This window comes from Ahaetulla prasina, chromosome 2, assembly GCF_028640845.1.
Source record: "Ahaetulla prasina isolate Xishuangbanna chromosome 2, ASM2864084v1, whole genome shotgun sequence".
In the NCBI taxonomy this organism is placed as follows: Eukaryota; Metazoa; Chordata; class Lepidosauria; order Squamata; family Colubridae; genus Ahaetulla; species Ahaetulla prasina.
In genome coordinates, this window is record NC_080540.1 from 301,918,346 (window position 1) to 301,942,356 (window position 24,011).

Sequence of the window (24,011 nt, forward strand, 5' to 3'; positions counted from 1 at the left end):
ATAGGCCATGGGGTGTGGCTCCATGACTCAGCACTCATTAAGGCCTGCCCCTCCCTTCCCTCTGTTGCCTCCGCCTCTCCAATCTTCTGATGCGAGGGTCACTCCAATCAGCTGTTCTTGGGAGTAAACCCTCCTCAGGCTCACCTGCTGTGGATGAGGGGGAGGGGTCTAGCTGCTCCGTTTGCCTGGGCATGGAGTCAGGGCTGGGGCAGGGAGATGCTTCTTCTTCTGCAGTTTGTGGGGGCATGGAGCCAGGACTTGGGCCGGAAGGCATACATTCCTCAGTGTTGGGGAGCAGGTAAGAAGGCCCCGGCTGCTCTGAGGGCGGGCAAGACACAACAAACTCCCTGGGAAGGGCTTTGTCTATGCGCCCAGACCAAGGTGTGTGTGTGTGTGAGAGAGAGAGAGAGAAAGAAAGAGGAAGGGAGAGAGAGAGAGACAAGAGAAAGAAAGAAAGAAAGGAAGGAAAGAAGGAAGGAAGGAAGGAAGGAAGGAAGGAAGGAAGGAAGGAAGGAAGGAAGGAAGGAAGGAAGGAAGGAAGAAAGAAAGAAAGCTAGCTAGCTTATGACCCCAACTATGCCCCAAATTTTGGTTGCTAAACAAGAGCATTGTTTAGTGAGTTTCACCACATTTTACAAGTTAGCTACACCCACCCGGTCACATGACCACCCAGCCACGCCCACCCAGCCACGCCCACAGAACTGATAGCAAATATATATATATATATATATATATATATATATATATATATATATATATATATATATATATATATATATATATATATATATATATATATATATATATATATATATATATATATATATATATATATATAGGTCTTGGTTGTTCGGGTTTCTCCCGTGTAAAATTGGAAATGTCTTGGCAACGTTTCGACAAAGTCTCATTCGTCATCTTCAGGCTTCAGCTTCGTGCTTCTGGGAGCAATGTGTGATCGCAGCTGTTTCTTCCTTTTAACTGCTAGTGGGGGTTTGAACTGATTAGGTGGGAGCTTGGCTGTGCTCTGATTGGATGGAGGTTTTTTTGTGCTCTGATTGGCTGGGGGTGTGTCCTGTTTCAGTGGGGGCTTGGTTGTGCTCAATTTAGTCTGTGTTGCAGGGGGATTTGAGCTGGTGAGCTGCATAGCTGTATATATATATTTCATCCCAGCCCCACTCCCGAGGTCCAACACAACTCTGATGAAGCCCTCATTGAAATCGAATTTGACACCCCTGCACTAGACAGATGGGACCATCATCAACTGCAGGAGATCCAGAAACATACTTTTATGGAGAATATCTCAAATGGTTCCGTCATGGGCACTGGATCCAAGTTTATTAAAACTGAAGACGTTTCGTTAATCATCCAAGCAGCTTCTTCTGTCAAAATGAAAATTTGGGTAGGCAGAGAGTCAGAGACTCATTGGAAAGAACCAACTCTTTGTCATGCAGATGAAAGGGGGGTTTCTCCCCCAAAATTGCAACTGGCTATAACAACATCTCACTGGAGAAGAGCCTAATGCTGGGAAAGATGGAGGGCAAAAGAAGAAAGGGACGACAGAGAACGAGGTGGCTGGATGGAGTCACTAAAGCAGTCGGTGTGAGCTTCAATGGCCTCCAGAGGATGGTAGAGGATAGGAAGGCCTGGAGGAATGTTGTCTATGGGGTCGCGATGGGTCAGACACGACTTTGCAACTAACAACAGCAACAACAACATAACAACATAATCTTGCAAATGTCTGTTTGTGCTGGATATTTTCTTTCTAATCCAGTGAAGTTATTCTCCATCTCAGCCATTGTATGACCATTACTAAGTGTTGTATCTTATGATTTATCATGGATGTATTTTTGATGAACGTATCTTTTCTTTTATGCACATTGAGAGCATATGCACCAAGACAAATTCCTTGTGTGTCCAATCACACTTTTTTTATTTCTTTTTGTCACAACAGTATACACAAACAATTGTCATAGATAAAACAACATATCTTGAATAAAATATATATATATAAGTAAAAAAATGCATCAACTATATTAATTTGATATAATGAAGGGAACAATAGGACAGGAACAGTAGGCACTATTGTGCTCTTATGCACAATATCTTATATCTTATATATATCTTATATCTTATGCACGCCCACTTGGCCAATAAAAAATTCTATTCTATTCTATTCTATTCTATTCTATTCTATTCTATTCTATTCTATTCTATTCTATTCTTTATTCTATTCTATTCTTGATTGGTCTCATTCGAGACAATGACGAATCCGCATATAGACGAGAGGTCGAACGACTAGCCTTGTGGTGCAACCAAAACAATCTGGAACTGAACACACTCAAAACCGTAGAAATGGTGGTAGACTTTAGGAAAAACCCTTCCATACTTCCACCTCTCACAATACTTGACAACACAGTATCAACAGTAGAAACCTTCAAATTTCTGGGTTCTATCATATCGCAAGATCTCAAATGGACAGCTAACATCAAAAACATCATTAAAAAAGGACAACAAAGAATGTTCTTTCTGCGCCAACTCAGTAAGCTCAAACTGCCCAAGGAGCTGCTGATCCAATTCTACAGAGGAATTATTGAGTCTGTCATTTGCACCTCTATAACTGTCTGGTTCGGTTCTGCAACCCAACAAGAAAACACAGACTTCAGAGGATAATTAGAACTGCAGAAAAAATAATTGCTACCAACTTGCCTTCCATTGAGGACCTGTATACTGCACGAATCAAGAAGAGGGCCGTGAAAATATTTGCAGATCCCTCGCATCCTGGACATAAACTGTTTCAACTCCTACCCTCAAAACGACGCTATAGAGCACTGCACACCAGAACAACAAGACACAAGAACAGTTTTTTCCCGAAGGCCATCACTCTGCTAAACAAATAATTCCCTCAACACTGTCAGACTATTTACTGAATCTGCACTACTATTAATCGTTTCATAGTTCCCATCACCAATCTCTTTCCACTTATGACTGTATGACTATAACTTGTTGCTTGTAAATGTTGTACCTTGATGAACGTATCTTTTCTTTTATGTACACTGAGAGCATATGCACCAAGACAAATTCCTTGTGTGTCCAATCACACTTGGCCAATAAAATTCAATTCTATTCTATTCTATTCTATTCTATTCTATTCTATTCTATTCTATTCTATTCTATTCTATTCTATTCTATTCTATTCTATTTATGATGACTGGGATCATGAGTTATCACTTGTTGCTTGTATGCACACTGAGAGCCTATGCACCGGAGACAAATGCCTTGTGTGTCCAATCACACTAGGCCAATAAAGAATTCTATTCTAACTTTTAAGATGTGGGCAACTCCCAGAATTCTCCAGCCAGCAAGCTGGGAGTTGTAGTCCACACATTTTAAAGTTGCTGACGTTAAGAAACATTGATTCAGGTAATAATGGAGGTGTTTGCATGACCTGCCAGCCGGAATTCCTTGACTGATGGAGTCCATGCCATGCCTCCTCTGGAAAGAGTGGTGCAGGCTGATGCTGTTGGGGTGAGATGGCTCCTCGTAATTTTGGCTAGTGCACGAGCTTCATCCCTATTGGTCCAAAGAACCTTGGCAAGAGTAACTAATGGTTTGAGCAGCCCCAAGCTGGACTGCTGCAATGTATTCTACATAGCAATAGCACTTATACACTGCTTTCCAGTCCTTTCCAGTCCTCTCTAAGCGGTTTACAGAGTCAACCTCTTGCCCCCAACAGTTTGGGTCCTCATTTTACTCACCTTGGAAGGATGGAGGGCTGAGTCAACTTTGAGCCTGGTCAGATTTGAACTGCCAAATTGCAGGCAGCCAGCAGTCAGCAGAAGTAGCCTTCAGCACTGCGTTGTAATAATAGTAGTAATAAAATAATAATAATAATAATAATAACAACAACAACAACAACAACAACAACAACAGAGTTGGAAGGGACCTTGGAGTTCTTCTAGTCCAACCCCCTGCCCAGGCAGGAAACCCTACACCATTTCAGACAAATGGTTGTCCAATCTCTTCTTAAAAACTTCCAGTGTTGGAGCATTCACAACTTCTGCAGGCAAGTCGTTCCACTGATTAATTGTTCTAATTGTCAGGAAATTTCTCCTTAGTTCTAAGTTGCTTCTCTCCATGATTAGTTTCCACCCATTGCTTCTTGTTCTACCCTCAGGTGCTTTGGAGAACAGCCCGACTTCCTCTTCTTTGTGGCAACCCCTGAGATATTGGAAGACTGCTATCATGTCTCCCCTAGTCCTTTTCATTAAACTAGGCATACTGAGTTCTTGCAACCATTCTTCATATGTTTTAACCTCCAGTCCCCTCATCATCTTTGTTGCTCTTCTCTGCTCCATTTCTAAAGTCTCAACATCTTTTTTACATTGTGGCTACCAAAACTGAATGCAATATTCCAAGTGTGGCCTTACCAAGGCATTATAAAGTGGTATCAGCACTTCATATGATCTTGATTCTATCCCTCTGTTTATGCAGCCCAGAACTGTGTTGGCTTTTTTAGCAGCTGCTGCACACTGCTGGCTCATATCTAAATGGTTGTCCACTAGGACTCCAAGATCCCTTTCACAGTTACTACTATTGAGCAAGGTACCACATATACGGTACCTGTGCATTTTGTTTTTTTGGCCTAAATGTAGAACCTTACTTTTTTCACTGTTGAATTTCATTTTGTTAGATAGCGCCCAATATTCAAGTCTGTCAAGATCTTTCTGTAACTTGAGCCTATCTTCTGGAGTGTTGGCTATTCCTGCCAGCTTGGTGTCATCGGCAAATTTGATGAGTTCCGCATCTACCCCCTCGTCCAAGTCATTGATGAAGATGTTGAAGAGTACTGGGCCTAAAACAGAGCCTTGGGGTACTCCACTGCATGGCTCTGTTTTAGGCCATGCAGTTAATCACTGCGCCAATGTGGCTCATGGGATGGTCTTTGGAGATGACCCAACAACTCTTCAGGAACTATATTGAAAAGACAATATGCTGAACTACTTTTTAACTAATTTTAGTCGATAATTAACAGCTAGGCTGGAATTGATTAAATCATGCAAATAATAGCAAACAGGGAAAATCCCTTATAATACAAATTTCCCTGAGCATACAGATGTAGCATTCCAGAATCAGCATATAGACACATACCAAAGAAAAGATATTTGCAAACTAAGATAAGGGCAGCCCTACTGGGGCTGCATATCCACCAAATTAAGCAGTACAAAGGGCACGTTCACACACCTCTCACAAAGGATCAACTTTCTTATAAATATTACTAACCTCTATGCCCAAAAATTGTAGCTACCCAAAGGGCTGTTTCTATGCTCTCAAATAACAGTGTTGTGTCTCGCTCGCTTTCCCCGCAGCCGGGTCCCTCTTATCTCCTTCCCAACGCTGAGGAATATCCTGGCATGCCTCCAGGCCCCAGCCCTGGCACCATGCCCAGGCAAACGGAGCAACTAGACCGCTCCCCCTCCCCCACAGCATGTGAGCCTGAGGAATGTCAATTACCAACAGCTGGAGCCTGGAGAGATCCTCGCTTCCGGAGAATTGATAGGCGGCGTCAGCAGAAGGAAGGGAGGGGCAGGCCTGGATAAGTGCTGAGTCATGGAGCCACACCCCATGGCCTATATAAAGGATCTGCTTTCTGGCATTCTCTGAGTCAGGCAAAGTCTACCTTATTTTGCTGAAGTCACTTTCTGGTCTCCTGCCTGCCCTGAGGACTTTGCTAGGACTTTGGCAGAGCTGTAGAGGCACGCCTGATACGGACTTCCCCAACCCGGCCGTCAGCGGAGAAGTGGGACACGACAAACAGAATTGGAAGGGACCTTGGAGGTCGTCTAGTCCAACCCCCTGCTCAAGCAGGAGACCCTATAGCAGAGGTGGGTTTCAGCAGGTTCTGACCAGTTCTGGAGAACCGGTAGCAGAAATTTTGAGTAGTTTGGAGAACCGGTAATAAAAATTCTGACTGGCCCTGCCCCCTCTATTCTCTGCCTCCCAGGTCCCAGCTGATTGGGAGGAAATGGGGATTTTGCAGTATCCTTCCCCTGCCACACCCACCAAGCCACACCCACCAAGCCTTGCCACGCCCACCAAGTCACACCCACAGAACCAGTAGTAAAAAATTTGAAACCCACCACTGCCCTATAGTACCATTTCATACAAATCCAATCTCTTTTTAAAAACCTCCAGTGTTGGAGCACCCACAACTTCTAGAGGCAGGCAGTTCCACTGGTTAACCGTTCTCAGTGTCAGAAAATTCCCTCCTTAGTTCTAGGTTGAATCTCTCCTTGATTTTTTTTTTATTTTATTTTGTCACAACAGTATATATAATCATCAACATAAAAATAACTCATCATGAGAGAAAAAGTATATATAAGTAAAAGTAAAAGTATGCATATAATATTATAATGAAGAGAACAATAGGACAGCAACGGTAGGCACTTTTGTGCTCTCATGCACGCCCCTTATAGTCCTCTTAGGAATGGGGTGAGGTCAATAGTGGACAGTTTTTGGTTGAAGATTTTGGGGTTTTGAGTAGAGACTATGGAGTCAGGTAATGAGTTCCAAGCGTTAACAACTGTTACAAAAGTCATATTTTCTGCAATCAAGTTTGAAGCGGTTGACATTAAGTTTGAATCTATTGTTTGCTCTTGTATTGTTGCGATTGAAGCTGAAGTAGTCTTTTACAGGAAGGATATTACAATAGATGATTCTGTGTGTTAAACACAGATCATGTCGGAGTTGGCGGAGTTCTAAGTTTTCTAAACCCAGAATTTCAAGCCTGGTGGTATAAGGTATTTTGTTGATTTCGGAGGAGCGAAGAACTCTTCTAGTAAAATATTTCTGGACGCGTTTGATTTGTTTCAATCCTTTGCTTCTTGTCGTAACTTCTTGTCCTTTGGAGAAAAGCCCGACTCCCTCTTCTTTGTGGCAACCCCTGAGATATAGGAAGACTGCTATCATGTCTCCCCTAGTCCTTCTTTTCATTAAACTAGGCATACCCTGTTCCTGTAACCGTTCTTCATAAGTTTTAGCCTCCAGTCCTCTAATCATCTTTGTTGAACAAACTTCTTCCTCTTCAAGCAGTGACTCCAGTAGCATTCTTATAGGAATCCTGGCTCAAACCAGACCAGAATATTCTTCTGACAAGCTAGTTGGGGATTATGAAAGATGGCGTTCAACCTCTTGAGGAGTTCCAGTTGAGAAGATCTTCCACATGGCCAAGCCCAGGGGGCCCCCCAGAACCTCATAACCAGGCATGTGAATCAGCTGTACGATTGCGACGCAACAGGTAATGCAAAAGGTGAGCTGGCCTTTGAAGGTTTCCACACCTACCACCCGTGTCACCATATTCCCAACCTTTGAGGGGCACCAGGAAAGCAGGTGTGAACTCCACTTTTACTCTTCAGTACCTGGGAAGCGGGGAAAATCCGGAGGATAGTAGGAAGTCAGAACTAAGCCAGGGTGCCTCGCACAAGCTGCCTGCAATTTCCCCATTGTGTTTCGGTTGCACGATTTCATTGTAAGTCTGGAAGGAGGAGAAACAAACCAAAGCATCAGAATTGGGACACACTGCAGAACACAAATCGGCTTGCAAATCTCTGCTCATCAGCGGCTCTGCAGGGAGTTGGAGGTCAACCTCTTCTCCAAAGCCCCTGAGGGCAGGACAAGAAGCAAAGGGTGGAAACTGATCAAGGAGAGAAGCAACTTAGAACTGAGGAGAAATTTTCTGACAGTGAGAACAATCAATAAGTGGAACGACTTGCCTTCAGAAGTTGTGAGTGCTCCAACACTGGAAGTTTTTAAGAAGATGTTGGATAGCCATTTCTCTGAAATGGTAGAGGCTCTGCTGTGTAGAAGACCTCCATTCCAATTCTGATATTCTGTTAGTCTGTTATTCTGTTACTCTATTATTCTGTTACTCTGTTCTTCTGTTACTCTGTTCTTCTATTACTCTGTTACTCTATTCTGTTACTCTATTCTGTTACTCTATTCTGTTCTTCTGTTACTCTATTATTCTGTTACTCTGTTATTCTGTTACTCTATTCCAATGATGGTGAACCTATGGCACATGTGGGCACGCCAGCTGTCGCCCCAGCCCAGTTCCACCGTGCATGTGTTTGGGCCTCCCGCCAGCCAGCTGGTCTATGGGTCTCTGCCATGCATACGCAGGGGGTGGGATGTATACATGGGGGTGCTCACATTGCATTTTGGTGGTTTGCGTCCACGTGCTGCCCCCACACCTCATTTTGGGCCTGGAAGGCTTCCTGCACCAACCTGGAAGCCAAAACGGGGCACGTGGGCACGTGTGGGGTATGCTTGCATTGCATTTTGGGGGTTCAGGCATGCAGACATGCATTTGGGCACACACACACACACACACACACACACACACACACACACACATATGCTTTAGGCACCAAAAAGGTTAACCATCATTGTTCTATTCCGTCATTCTGTTACTCTGTTCTTTTGCTACTATGTTATTCTATTACTCTGTTACTCTTATTCTGTTACTCTATTATTTTGGTATTCTGTTACTCTGTTCTTCTGTTACTCTTACTCTTATTCTGTTACTCTATTATTCTGTTACTCTATTATTCTGTTACTCTGTTATTTTGTTGCTGAGATTCACGTTGAAAGAGGTCAGGCTTTCAGGCAAAGATGCCAATTTTGACAGCTTGCAGATCATCCGATGCCCATCGCTGTGAGCCGAAGGGTTGATGGCACCAACTGCTGAGCAGGGTAGCCTAAATGCATGCGCCATATGACCTTGTTTTGTAAGCTGATACGGGTACTGCCCCCACCAGCCAGGTGGTCGGGAGACCTCTCGACAAAACATTAAGCAGAGATTAAATCCTCTTCATTTCCGTAGCAGCTCTTGAGAAGCTGGGAAATTCAACTCATCTGGGCTGGAAGAGGAGAGTCAATTTAAAATGGCAAAGATGCCACCTCTGTTCCCACTCAAAGGACGTTATTTTGGTCCTTGACCAAGGTCCACTCAAAAGGGACCTTGGTGCCGTGGTGGCTCAGGGCCGTGGTGGCTCAGGCTGTAAGAAGCCTGTTATTAAAACCAGCTGCCTGCAATTACTGCAGGCTCGAGTCCCACCAGGCCCAAGGTTGACTCAGCCTTCCATCCTTTATAAGGTAGATAAAATGAGGACCCAGATTATTGGGGGGGGGCAATAAGTTGACTTTGTAAATATACAAATAGAATGAGACTATTGCCTTACACACTGTAAGCCGCCCTGAGTCTTCGGAGAAGGGCGGGATATAAATGTAAACAAAAATAAAAATAAAAATAGGCTCAGCAGAAGCTAAATGCTGAAGACCGTACCACTGTTCCTGAGGATAACAGAATAAAGAGTTGGAAGGGACCTTGGAGCTCCTTCCAACTTTTTAACAATAATTATTTATTGTTATTTACCATAATGATAGTGGAGTGGTGCGGTGGCCTAGAAGTGGAGCTCTCGCCTCACAATCAGGGGGCTGTGAGTTCGATCCTAGGTTAGAGGCAGATATTTCTCTCTCTGGGCACGATGAGAATATATCCTGATTGCTTATTTGTACCCTATGATTATCATTAAGTGTTGTATCATTAAGTGTTAAATTTGTAGCCTATGACCGTCACTAAGTGTTGTAAGTGTTGTACCCTGATGAAGGTATCTTTTCTTTTATGTACAGTGAGAGCAGATGCACCAAGACAAATTCCTTGTGTGTCCAATCACACTTGGCCAATAAAGAATTCTATTCTATTCTATTCTATTCTATTCTATTCTATTCTATTCTATTCTATCCTATCCTATCCTATCCTATCCTATCCTATCCTATTTTATTTGCTGAACAAAACTCCGCACTGATGACAGGAAGGGCATCCGGTCAGTAAACACTCGGCTCCATTCAGTTGCCCACGCTCCACCCCGCAAGGGATTATGGGATCATTAAAAGATGATGCTGATGATTTATCACATTTGAGGGGTTCCCTCAAAGATGAGTGGGGGGAGTGTCAAACTATTTCCCCAGATCCCTGGGAGAACTGCACACTTACATCAACTTTTGAAGCTTGCAGCACCTTTGTCTCAACCCTTGGCACAGCTGCCTGACCCCTTCGTCTCCCAGGCTGTTATCGCCAAGGTTCAGCTCCAAGAGGGTCTCGCTGGTTTCCAAGACAGAGGCCAGGTCTTCACAGGCACCGGCGGTCAGGCCGCAGGAGTGTAAGCTGCAACGAAAGACAATGGAAGACCCTGTAGCTCCATCGTGCTTGGGAGTTCAGAAAATCCCTCATCATGTTTTCAGACAGATCCAGCCAGGAGGTGAGTCCCTGTTCGTGTGGCTAGTTGGGCCAGAAAGCGGGTTGGTCCTTGGGGGGTCCAAGCTGGTGGACAGAAACACAGGGGTCCCCTCTGCTGTGCCCTGACCTTTCCATTCTCAGTTTCACCAGATGTGCCCCAGCAACACAACGTAACACAACGCACGAAGAGAAAGCAAAAAACCCTCTCGGTCAGGGGTCAGCAACATGTGGCTCTTTCACCCCTCTGCTGCGGCTCCGTCACTCGAAATATGCGTCACAACTGCCAATGTTCGTGCTGTGTCTGCACCCCCCGAGCCGGGCCTCCTGCCAGAAAGTGACTTGGAAAGTGAGGGGGAAGAGCTGTCAGGACTTACCTCGGGAGCCAGAGGCAGGCCAGGTGGAAGAGATAACGAGGCCTCTGTCCCCTGACTCTTTCCCCCCCCAGGCCACACCTCCAGACCTAGCTGATGGCAATCAGGCCTGGCTGGACCCTAGGTTTCGTAGGCAGGAGAAGCGGGAACAACAGAAGCAAGGGTGGGGCAGGCCTAGGAAGTGCTGAGTCATGGAGCCACACCCCACAGGATATAAAGGCAGCGAGAGCTGCTGTGTCTCTTCGTAGCAGACAAATTAACTGCTGAACTAAGAGCTGAAGTACTGTTTGACTGTGTCGAGGGAGATAACGGAGCCACTTGGCAGACGCTCGCTCTTTTGCTGCCAGGGCTGATAGTGCCGGCTAATTAAGCCATCGTTCGGACGGAGGCGAGGGAGGACAGAACAGTTCGACACCCACCAGCACGTGATTTATTGAGCTTTTCAACCCCCGGCAGGCCAACCATGGATAAATCCAAACAAACAAAAAAAGTTAAGTTTCAGTTGCCGGGATAGCTCAGTTAAGTTGCCGGGATAGCTCAGGCAGTAGAGAAGCCTGTTATTAGAACACAGAGCCTGCAATTACTGCAGGTTCGAGCCCGGCCCAAGGTTGACTCAGCCTTCCACCCTTTATAAGGTAGGTAAAATGAGGACCCAGATTGTTGGGGGGGCAATAAGTTGACTTTGTAAAAAAAAATATACAAATAGAATGAGACTATTGCCTTATACATTGTAAGCCGCCCTGAGTCTTCGGAGAAGGGCGGGGTATAAATGTAAAAAAAAAAAAAAAGAAGAAAACAGAACGTTTAATTCAACTACATATGCTAGTTTTGTGGCCGCTCAAGAAATAGTCAGGCAAGGGAAGGGTTTTGTGGCTCCTGGTGTTTTCTTTTCTGTGGGAAACGGGTCCAAATGGCTCTTTGAGTGTTTAAGGTTGCCGACCCCTGGTCTAGGTGGAACTGAAAACCTGAGCAAGGTTGACTAAAGCTTTAATGCTCTTTTGCAAACCAAATGAGGAGCCATCATAATGTGGAGTTTCAGGTGCTCTACAGGTAGTCCTCGACTTACAACAATTTGTCTCCAGTGACCATTCGAAGTTACAACGGCACTGAAGAAAGTGACTTATGACTGTTTTTCACACTTATGACCATTGCAACATCCCCATGGTCTCGTGAACAAAATACGGAGGTTTGAAAACTGATTCACATTTATGACAGTTGCAGAGCTCCCGAAAGTCCTTTTGCGGCCTTCTGACAAGCAAAGTCAATGGGGAAGCTGGATTCACTTAAAAACCGGGTGCCTAACTTAAAGACTGCAAAGGGTTCACTTAACAAATGTAGTAAAAAAGGTCATACAAATGGGGAGGGGGGAACCCAACAAATATCTCACTTAGCAACAGAAATGTTGGGCTCAATTGTGGTCGTAAGTCGAAGACTCCCTGTACAGGTTTGTCCTCAACATACAACCGATTCCTTCAGCAATGGTCCCAAGTTATGATGGTGCTGAATGGATGGAGTTCCTGTTGTGACCCAGGCCCAAGTAGGTAGTAGGAAACTCAGTCAAATTTAAGCAAATGCCTCCCAACACAAATTCCTCAGTTATCCTTAGTCCAATTAGGCAAACTGCCAAAGGCCCTTCCTGGCAAACATCCAGAAGCCACAAAAACAAAGACGTACACGAAGCAGAAGACGGGGCAGAAGACACAGCTACAACGTTGTTTTCCGGCAAAGCCCAAATGCCGTTGCTGATCTGTTTTAAGCCTTATGGAAGGGGCCAATCATTTCTTGGCCTTACTCCCAAGTTGTCCTCTTTGCTTGAGCTGCTCTTCCCATTCTCCAAGGAATCGGAAAGCAGGACAAGAGGCAACAAATGGGAACTACTCAAGGACACTTACATGAGTTTCTGTAGCCGAGAAGAGGGGGGCTTCAGCCCTTGGCACAGCAGCTTTGCTCCCCTGTCACCTAGAGGGTTGTCCCCCAGGTTGAGCTCCAGAAGGGAAGATCCAGATTCGAGGACTTGAGAAAGGGGCCGACAGGCGGCAGCTGTGAGATTGCAGGAGGGCAGCCTGTAGGAGACGGAGAATTGGGGTGTGGGGGGAGAAGGATTTGCACCGGGATTATAGAATCATAGAATCCTAGGACTGGAAGGGACGCTGGCGGTCTTCTACTCCATCCCCTGCCAAAGTCCTTTATACCGTCCCAGACAAATGGTTGTCCAATCTTTTCATGAATGTCTAAATATGATTCAGGGGTGAAATCCAGCAGGTTCTGACAGGTTCTGGAGAACCAGTAGTGGAAATTTTGAGCAGTTTGGAGAACCGGCAAATACCACTTCTGGCTGGCCCCCGAGTGGGATGGAAAGGGAGATTTTGCAATAACCTTCCCCCAGGAGTGGGGTGGGAATGGGGATTTTGCAGTGTGCCTGGAAGGGTACTGCAAATTTTTTTCCTTGGAGATTAAATCCAAGGTCTCACTCAGCACTAAGCCAGCTGCGTTGGGGCTCAGGCTGAAGTGCAAACCCAGCAAACCATGTTTGTGCATTGTGCATGGGTGTGCAAACCATGGTTTATTGGTCAGATTTCTGCTTTTTTTTTTAGATTAGATTCACAGAGTTGGAAGGGACCTTGTAGGTCATCTAGTCCAACCCCCCGCCCAAACAGGAGACTCAACACCATCTCTGACAGGTGGCAGTCCAGTCTCTTCTTGAAATCTTCCAGTGATGAAGCTCAAAGTGGCCACATTGATTTAGCAAAGGATGGCAGAAGATGAGGTCATGTGGGGCCTGCCAGCACCCCTTTTACAAACCCCAAATTCCCCCTCCCCCAGTTTAAAGAGGACCACTTTTGGGGTGAACAGTATTTGAGAGTATTTAAATTTAAAGAGTTTTGGGGGGGGATAATGAAGTGGTGTGGGACAAGGGAATGAGACCCTCCCGTTTGCTGCCCTCCAGGTGGAGATGTAGCTGCTCACCTGAGGCTTTGAAGTGGGCAGGTGGGCTGAAGCAGCCATTCACACAAGTAGGAGACCCCGGAATCCTCCAAGGGGTTTTCACCCAAGTCCAGACTGGTCAGTCTTGCGTTGGTCATCGCGACGGGAGTCAAGTCTTTGCAGGCAATGGGAGAGAGGCTACAGCGGTTCAGCCTGTGGAAATTGAGAGACACACACACACAAAATATATTATGGATGGTAGACACAAACACAACCTCTAGGTAGAAGAAGAAGCAACGGATGGAAACTAATCAAGGAGAGAGCCAAGCTGGAATTAAAGAGGATTTTTTTTTTCATAAAAAAGTTTTATTTTTACAATCATATCAAACAGCTCATCCAATGTACAGTTATATACAATTAGTCGGGCTTGCCCAGTCACCCCCCCCTTTTTAACACTCTTCCCTCTTCTACCTTCTTCTACTTTCCAGACTTTCCTCTCCTTCTCTTATCTACATCCTCTCCTCCCTCCACCCTCCACCTTCCTTCTCCCTCTTCTACCCCTCTTCCTTCCTCTTCTCCTCTTTCCTACCTCCTACTCTCTCCTCTTTTCTCCCTCCCCACCGTTCTAAAATGGTAACTGGGCAGACCCGATCCTACATTAATTATATTTATACATCTTCAATAATCCCTGTACATTAACCATCACTCCATCCTCTACCCTCAACCCCCCAATTCCCCTCCCCCTTACCCCCCACCCCCCACTATCACTGGACAATCAAATGATATGTTTTGAACCCATCGCCAACTCGACTGTCCCTTGGGTCTCTTTCTACTTACTGGATCTCTGAAGACTTCAGGAATCCTGGCAAAAGTTGCTGGAATCTTTGATGTCCAAACTCACAGCCAGAGAGACGGACTGAATTCAAAACTTCAGCAGCTGACAGGCAAAAGGATAAAGCTTCGAAGTCCAGCTTGGTCAAAAGTTGTGTTTTGAGATCCAAGTCATGGACATCCTTCATTGCTCTCTGGGCAAAGACGGAGTCCTTCATGTCAAAAATACAATGACACAATTCCAGCAGAGCCTCTTCCCTTTTAAAGGAGTGAGTTTTGGCTTCCTGACCCACCCACCTTAGCAATTCTGGCCAAACTTTAGTCCTGGATAGCTTGACGGACCACGATTCTTGAAGGAAACTCATCCTTTCCACGTTGGACAAGCCGTAGAGAAAACGGATCAACACGAGGTACCTGCTGGTGCACTCCTTCTGATCTCCAAATACCTCACTCAGGTCTCGGTGAGGTGTTCCGGTGGTCTCCTCGGTGTCCAGCAGGTAGAACAAGGCTGCCAAAAACTCCTGGAAACTCAGGTGGGTGAACCTGTACAAGGTGTCCACCTGAACATCTTGGTGGAAGACTTTCCTGCTTGCAGAAGGAGAGTCCGAAGTCAAACAATAATCCAAGCCACGTTCCTTTAGCTCTTCTTCATGGAAGGTCATTGTTCTGTGGAGTATTCCGTCTTTTGCTAAAGAGCACAGGCCTTCCAGGTGACTTGGCCTGGAATTGGTACCCAAGAAACTCAAGAGGAGACGCAGGTGAATTTCGGTGAGTGTTGCCGTTTCGGGGATCTCTTGGAGAAGTTCTGCCTGTGGGTTTTGTTGGAAAATGGAACCAATGACCCAACAGGTTGCGGGTAGGAAACACATACTGAGAAGAGCTTCATTTCTTTGAACCAGTTCAAAGATCTGGTTGGCTTGTTCCATATTTTGAAAGAAGCGGTGGAAATATTCCTTCCTCCGAAGAAGGTCAAAGCCCAAGACATCTACCAAGAGTGGCGATCTCAGACACTTCAGCAGAGGGCTCACACCCATGGGCCTTGCGGTCACCAGGAGATGACACTTGGGGAAGATCTTTTTCTTGAGCAGACCTATCAACAGGTTCACCACCTCCTGCTTTCGATGCGGATCCTTGTCTAGCGTAACAGCTGGGACATCAGAGAACTTCAAGTCCTCAAAACCATCAACAATGAGGAGGAGGTTGTCTTGGTTGGCCAAAACGTCCTCCATGGAAATCATTCCTGGAGGACAACTGTTGGAGATCATCTCCATTGCACTCATAAGTTTAGTGCCACATCGGAGGGTGTTGCAAGAGATATAAAAGGCATAATCAAACTTGGTCGGCCATAGTTTATCTGATGCCCAGTCCAACATGAATTTCCACGTGGCTGAGGTTTTACCTACCCCAGAAGGTCCAAGCAACAGGACAGTTTTTGAGTTTTCTCCTTCAGGATGTGGATGAAATAAGTTCTCCAGATCAACCTTTGGGCCATCTTCTGGATGGTTCTTCATCTCCTGGTGCTTTCTTTCCGCAGCCATCATCTCATGACCTCTTTTGGGCAGTTCTGGTCTCCTCTTCAGAAGAAGTTCTACATAGTTCTCTTGGAGGGTCACCTTCCGATTGGGGTGCGGGCCAAGTTGGGGAAGATTTTGAAAAACCTCTCGGATATGCCTCTTATATTTCTTCCTGAGATCTAAAGAAACACATCAAAAGAAAACATTCCTGATTCAGTTGCAGAAATAATAGAGATAGTCCTTGACTTACAACAGTTTGTCAGTGTATAAGAAATTACGAGCTGGGATAGCCATAACAACAAGTCAACCAACGGGAACTGTTTGGTGACTAAGAAACAGAATCTGTTGTGAGCCATGGGAGGCGGCTCGGAGCTTGGGCGTGGTCTGCATATATATATATATATATATATATATATATATATATATATATATATATATAAAGCTTCTGTGCTTCTGTGATTATATAGATTCTCTGCTTCTGGATTCTGAGTTCTGGTTCTGGCTTCTGCTGCATGAGTATTGTATACATGCATCATGCTTTATATTACTGTATATAAAGAAGTTTCTTCTATAAATGAATCCTGCTTACCGTATTTTTGGGAGTATAAGATGCACCGGAGTATAAGACGCACCTTAGTTTTTGGGGAGGAAAATAAGAAAAAAGCTGATTGGCAAGTGGATTGGGCTCCCAAAATACCCCCAATCAGCTGTGCCAGAAGTGAATTTTAGCAACAGGTTCCTTGGTTGTGAGCTCTGTGCCTTGGCTTTTATTTTTTTATTTTTTTCTCTGCCTCTGAAAGCCTCTGAAACAGCTTCAGGAAAAAAACCTCTGAAGCTCTGTTTGGAGGCTTCTTTTCTGAAGCTCTGTTTGGGAGCTTCTTTTCTGAAGCTCTGTTTGGAGGCTTCTTTTCTGAAGCTCTGTTTGGAGGCTTCTTTTCTGAAGCTCTGTTTGGAGGCTTCTTTTCTGAAGCTCTGTTTGGGGGCTTTTTTTCTGAAGCTGTTTGGGGGCTTTTTTTCTGAAGCTCTGTTTGGAGGCTTCTTTTCTGAAGCTCTGTTGGGGGCTTCTTTTCTGAAGCTCTGTTTGGAGGCTTCTTTTCTGAAGCTCTGTTTGGGGGCTTTTTTTCTGAAGCTCTGTTTGGAGGCTTCTTTTCTGAAGCTCTGTTTGGGGGCTTCTTTTCTGAAGCTCTGTTTGGAGGCTTCTTTTCTGAAGCTCTGTTTGGGGGCTTTTTTTCTGAAGCTGTTTGGAGGCTTCTTTCCTGAAGCTCTGTTTGGGGGCTTTTTTCTGAAGCTCTGTTTGGGGGCTTCTTTTCTGAAGCTCTGTTTGGAGGCTTCTTTTCTGAAGCTCTGTTTGGGGGCTTTTTTTCTGAAGCTGTTTGGGAGCTTTTTTTCTGAAGCTCTGTTTGGAACCATTTTTTTATTTTTATTTATTTATTTATTTATTTATTTATTTATTTATTTATTTATTTATTTATTTATTTATTTATTTATCACACTTTTATACTGCCCTTCTCCGAAGACTCAGGATGGTTTACAGCCAAGGTAAAAATTGTACAGAAACAAACAATTAAGAACATTATTTAAAAATCTGATTTTTAAATAATAAAATTTTAAAAAATAAATTTTCAGCCTCTTTTAGTGGGGAAAAAGGTGCAATACGATATTTATGATGGTTGAATGTCCCAGGGTCACGTGAACTCTTTTTGGGACCTTCTGACAAGCAAAGTCAATGGGGAAGCAGTACTGGCTGAGAAATTCTGGGAGTTGAAGTCCACACCTTTTCAAGTTGCCAAGGTTGAGAAACATTGGCCTGGATGGACTCGCAAAGGCTAATAAGGAAGTTGTGGTATTTAAGAGTATAGGGGCCATACCAGAAACTCCCCACCTTTGAGACTTGTCCCCCTAAATTCTGCTAAAGATGGGACCCCAGTAGGCTAAGGTATCCTGAAACCAAGCTATCGAGAGCTTCCTAGCATCTTGGTATCTGCATTTCCTGTGTTGGATGAGGAGAGCACATTTTTCTCCTTCTGTCCTGGCCACTTTTTACAGAGGCACAACTGAGAGCGGTTTAACAAACTGCATCACCGTTTGGTTTGGTGGCTGCTGTGCCTCAGATAGAAAGTCCCTACAGTGAGTGGTGAGGACAGCGGAGAAGATTATAAGAGGCTCGCTTCCTGTCATTCAGGATATTGCTTTATAACCGCTATGTGATTAGAGCGCAAAGCCTTATTAGAGACCCCACACACCCACATCACAGTGTTTCTGTTGCTCCCCTCTGGGAGGGGATTCCGAAGGATTTCTAGCAAAACTTCCAGGATTGTGGAACAGCTTTATTCCCTAGGCCATCCATCTGGTAAACTCACAAGATTTGTTTTTCTCACCACGTACATGTATACATCCAAACTAGACTGTGTTGTTTCTCTGTGTCATGGAATATATGTGGGTATAGACGTTATTTATTTATTTATTTATTTATTTATTTATTTATTTATTTATTTATTTATTTATTTATTCTTTCATGTTTATGTAGTGTATATGGGAGGTGACGACCCTTTGAGAGCTGTAGTAATATAGCCTTTATTGTCATTGTATATCATGTATGCAACAAAATTGGTTATTTTTTTTTTATTTCTTTTTGTCACAACAGTATACACAAACAATTGTCATAGATAAAACAACATATTTTGAAGAAAATATACATATATGTATAAAAATATGCATCAACTATATCAATTTGATATGATGAAGGGTTCATTTTTTATTTATTTATTTTTGCCACAACAATATACACAAGCATCACACAAAATGACTATATAGTGTATAAACATATATATGAGGAAATATAAGGAAGTATAAGCATATATATATATATATATATATATAAGAAAAAAAACAATAGGACAGGAACGGTAGGCACGTTTGTGCTCTTATGCACACCCCTTATAGTCCTCTTAGGAATGGGGTGAGGTCAATAGTAGATAGTTTTAGGTTAAAGCTTTTGGGATTATGAGAAGAGACCACAGAGTCAGGTAATGTGTTCCAATCACTGATAATTCTGTTACGGAAGTCATATTTTCTGCAATTTAGATTGAAGCAGTTAACATTAAGTTTAAATCTATTGGTTGCTCTTGTATTATTGCAATTGAAGCTGAAGTAGTCTTTAACAGGAAGGATATTACAATAGATGATTCTATGAGTTAAACTTAGGTCTTGTCGAAGGCGGTGGAGTTCAAAGTTTTCTAAACCTAGGATTTCAAGTCTGGTGGGATAAGGTATTTTGTTGTTTTCTGAGGAATGGAGAACTCTTCTTGTAAAATATTTCTGGACACGTTCAATTGTATTGATGTCAGAAATGTGGTGTGGGTTCCAGACAGGCGAGCTGTATTCTAGAATTGGTCTAGCAAATGTTTTATATGCTCTGGTTAGTAGTGTGGTGTTTTTGGAAAAGAAGCTACGCAAAATTAGGTTTACAACTCTTAGAGCTTTTTTTGCTATGTAGTTGCAGTGGGCTTTGGCACTTAGATCATTTGATACGAAAACTCCAAGGTCTTTAACGGGATGGGGGTCGTCTGTAAGGTAATGTCCATCTAGTATGTACTTAGTGTTTACGTTCTTTTTTCCAATATGTAAGACTGAGCATTTGCTGGTGGAGATTTGGAGTTGACAAGTTTTAGAGCAAGCGGTTAGAAGATCAAGGTTTTTTTGAATGGTAGATGTATTGTCGGTGGTGTTAAATAGTTTGACATCATCAGCAAAAAGAACACAATTACTTGAGATATGGTCACAAAGATCATTTATGTATAGTATGAAGAGTGTTGGTCCAAGAACGCTACCTTGAGGAACACCACTCTTGACAGGAACAGGATTTGATAGAGCATTTCCAATTTTGACCACCGCAGCAAAATTTCATTTTAACGTATACCGATTAGTGCCGGGGTCTCCAACCTTGGTCCCTTTAAGACTTGTGGACTTCAACTCCCAGAGTCCCTCAGCCAGCAAAGCTGGCTGAGGAACTCTGGGAGTTGAAGTCCACAAGTCTTAAAGGGACCAAGGTTGGAGATTCCTGAATTAGTGTACATTCAAAGTGCCAATAAAGTTATTCTAAGCTCCCCCCCCCCATTGTTTTGTGATGGGCTCAGAAGCTCCTTGGCAGTCAAAGCACCAACCAGAAGAGTGACACAATTCCTGCCCACCGTCTTTCAGCCAGGAACAACCTGGCTGCCAGATTTTCTACTAACTGTAGCTTTTTGAATCATTTTTACAGCCAGTCCCAGCAGAACAGTAATCTAGCTGAGAGGTGATAAGGGTGTGAGGTATGGTTGCCAAGGCATTCTGGTCCAGATAAGCGTCTAAACAACACAACAACTATAGAGGACAAAGGTCTCCTGGCCATAACTTCTCCTGCAGTTCCCTCTGGAGCCGGATGTTCAGATGAGTTTCTTTTAAGAGGACAGCAGCTCTAGCCAGACATAGTTCTGGAACCATCTCAAACCAGAATCTTTCCACAAAAATAACAATTCCATCTTGCTAGGGATTGAGTTGGTTTCTACTATCCAGGCCTTCCTGCTTCAGAGAGAGTTTAGGAATATATCTGCCCAAACACATACGTAACACAAATATACACAAGCTATAAACATACATACGCTGTAAGGTAGTCCTCGATTTACAACACTGAGAGACCGTTTGTAGTTACAACACCACTGAAAAAAGTGACTTGGGACCGTTTTTCACACTTACGACCGTTGTAGCAACCCTGGGGTCACGTGATTTACATTCGGATGCTTGACAACTGATTCACATTTATGACGGTCGTAGTGTCCTGGGGTCATATTGTAATCTTCTGACCAGCAAGGTCAATAAGGAAGCCTCTTAAACAATTTCTCACTTAACAACTTACATTTCGGGCTCAATTGTGGTCGTATGTTGAAGACAACCTATATATACCTAGACCAGGGGTCTGCAAACTTGGCTCTTTTAAGACTTGTGGACCAACTCCCAGAGCAAAGCTGGCTGAGGAACTCTGGGAGTTGAAATCCACAAGTCTTAAAAGAGCCAAGTTTGCAGACCCCTGGTCTAGACCATACACATATCTCCATCTCCATCTCCATCTCCATCTCCAACTCTCTCTCTCTCTTTCTCTCTCTCTCTTTATCTATCTATCAGTTGTATCTATCCATCCATCATATCTATCTGTCTGTCTGTCTGTCTGTCTGTCTGTCTGTCTGTCTGTCTATCTATCTATCTATCTATCTATCTATCTATCTATCTATCTATCTATCTATATCACTGTCCATTTTGAATACGTAGCGGAAAGAGGAAACTTGAGAGTTGACAAAGTTGAGCTCCATAGAATCATACTGATCTGGATGTTCTGCTTCGGATACCCTGAAGCCCCCTCCCAGAAGTTAACAAGGAAAACAGGCCGTGGAGAGGATGGGCATCTCAGGCAATCCTGTGGATTCTGTTCAAGTATCCCTTATATATGCCATGTCATGGATGCTATGGATGTCCTTGAGCGTGGAGGAGAAAATGGATGGGAGGTTGTGCTGTTGCAAAATAATTCATTCAATGTCCTTTGTGGGAAACGCTGAAGGAAGGAAGATCTGGGGCCAACTTCATTCAGACAACTTGTAGTAAAGGGCTAGAGGAGGGGTGCCCAACCTTCTCCATTTTAAGACTTGTGGACGTCAACTCCCAGAATTCTGGGAGTTGACGTCCACAAGTCGTGAAGTGGCCACCTCTGTGGCTTTGAACGGGGAGGAAAAAATTGATGGGATGTTGTGAAAAAAATTCATCCAAGGCCCAGGATGTTGAGATGCCCTCGAGGCTGCGCCAGCAAATCTGCACAGTTGCTTTGAAACAAATGTAGGGTGCATTTGTCATAGTCACAATCAAGACAGGTGTCCATGAGGTTTCTTCTGAGGGCCTGAAAAAGAGGAAGGAATGGACTCTTGAATGGTTTGATCCCCACAAACATCTACTGTGGAGATGCAGGACATCTTAGCAAAAATGTGAAGAATGTATGAATAATTGCTGCAGGAACTGGCTATGAAAAGAAGGACTAGGTGGTGACATGATATCATCTTCCAATATCTCAGGGGCTGCCACAAAGAAGTAGGGATCAAGTTATTCTCCAAAGCATCTGAGGGCAGGACAAGAAGCAATGGATGGAAACTAACCAAGAGGAGAAGCAACCTTGAATTAAGGAGAAACTTCCCAATGGTGAGAACAATTAATCAGTGAAATAGCTTGCCACCAGAAGTTCTGGGTGCTCATCACTGGAGACAACCAATATCATTTGTCTGATATGGTATAGGGTCTCCTACTTGAGCAGGGGGTTGGACTAGGGGAGATATTAACACACAGAATCATCTATTGTAATGTCCTTCCTGTTAAAGACTACTTCAGCTTTAATTACAATAATACAAGAGCAACCAAAAGATTTAAACTTAACGTCAACCGCTTTAATCTAGATTGCAGAAAATATGACTTCTGTAACAGAATCATCAGTGCTTGGAATCCTTTACCTGACTCTGTGGTCTCTTCCCATAATCCCAAAAGCTTCAACCAAAAACTTTCTACTATTGACCTCACCCCATTCCTAAGAGGACCATAAGGGGCGTGCATAAGAGCACAAATGTGCCTACCGTTCCTGTCCTATTGTTTTTCTTTTCTTTTTCATATATATATATATATATTTGTTTTCTGAGGTTTTCGCGGGTGTTTGTATGTAGGTCTTTGGTTATTCAGGTTTTCTCCCGCGTAAAATTGGAAGTGTCTTGGCGACGTTTCGAAGATGACGAATGAGACTTTGTCGAAACGTCGCCAAGACACTTCCAATTTTACACGGGAGAAAACCCGAATAACCAAAGACCTACATATATATATATGCTTATACCTCCTAATATTTACTCATATATATGTTTATACACTATATAATCTTTTCTGTATGATACTTATATATATTGTTGTGACAAAATAAATAAATAAATGAAATATGATAGCAGTATTCCAGTATTTGAGAGGCTGCCACAAAGAAGAGAGGCTCCATCTATTCTCCAAAGCACCTGAAGGCAGGACAAGAAGCAACAAATAGAAACTAATCAAGGAGAGAAGTAACCTAGAAATAAGAAGAAATGTTCCGACAGTGAGAACAATCAACCAATAGAACAGCTTGCCTTCAGAAGTTATGGGTGCTTCATCATTGGAGGTTTTTAAGAAAAGACTGGACAACCACGTGTCTTAAATGGTATAGGTTCTCCTGCTTGAGCAGGGGGCTGGACTAGAAGACCCCCAAGATCCCTTCCAACACTGTTATTCTGTTATTTAATGGGTGGAAGCTCCTCAGCGGGAGATTCAACCTAGAACTAAGGTGGAATTTCCTGACAGTGAGAACAATGAACCAGTGGAACAGTTTGCCTTCAGAAGTTGTGGATGTGCCAACACTGGAAGTTTTTAAGAAGTGGTTGGACAGTTGTTTGTTTAGAATGGTATAGGGTCTCCTACTTGGAAAGATGATTGGAGTAGAAGACCTCCAAGGTCTCTTCAACTCTGCTCTTCTGTTAAAAAAACCCAAAGCTACCTCAACCATGCTTTGCTCCAATCCCAAATTAATAATATAATATAACAACAGAGTTGGAAGGGGCCTTGGAGGCCTTCTAGTCCAACCCCCTGGCCAGGCAGGAAACCCTACACCATCTCAGTCAGATGGTTATCCAACATTTTCTTAAAAATTTCCAGGGTTGGAGCATTCACAACTTCTGCAGGCAAGTCGTTCCACTTATTAATTGTTCTAACTGTCAGGAAATTTCTCCTTAGTTCTAAGTTGCTTCTTTCCTTGATTAGTTTCCACTCATTGCTTCTTGTTCTACCCTCAGGTGCTTTGGAGAACAGCCCGACTCCCTCTTCTTTGTGGCAGCCCCTGAGATATTGGAACACAGCTATCATTTATTTATTTATTTATTTATTTATTTATTTATTTATTTATTTATTTATTTATTTATTTATTTATTTATTTATTTATTTATTTATTTATTTATTTATTTATTTATTTATTTATATACCACCCTACCTCCCTAG

At 43.5% G+C, this 24,011-nt stretch overlaps 1 protein-coding gene across 2 annotated transcripts in view; it reads right to left on the minus strand.

Annotated features, from left to right (window-relative positions):
- Positions 1–1,945: 1,945 nt before the first annotated feature.
- Positions 1,946–24,011, minus strand: part of LOC131192867 (NACHT, LRR and PYD domains-containing protein 3-like) — a 28,109-nt gene continuing 6,043 nt past the window's right edge. The window contains exons 3-7 of one of the 2 annotated variants that reach the window (XM_058172406.1): positions 14,428–16,114; positions 13,633–13,803; positions 12,558–12,728; positions 10,052–10,222; positions 1,946–7,531 (exon numbers count right to left, since the gene is read on the minus strand). In XM_058172406.1, coding sequence (XP_058028389.1) covers positions 7,402–7,531; positions 10,052–10,222; positions 12,558–12,728; positions 13,633–13,803; positions 14,428–16,114 — 2,330 coding nt within the window. In that variant the 3' untranslated portion in view covers positions 1,946–7,401. Of the gene's footprint in view, positions 7,532–10,051; positions 10,619–12,557; positions 12,729–13,632; positions 13,804–14,427; positions 16,115–24,011 lie in introns of those variants that run through there. The other variant, XM_058172407.1, reaches the window with a different exon arrangement.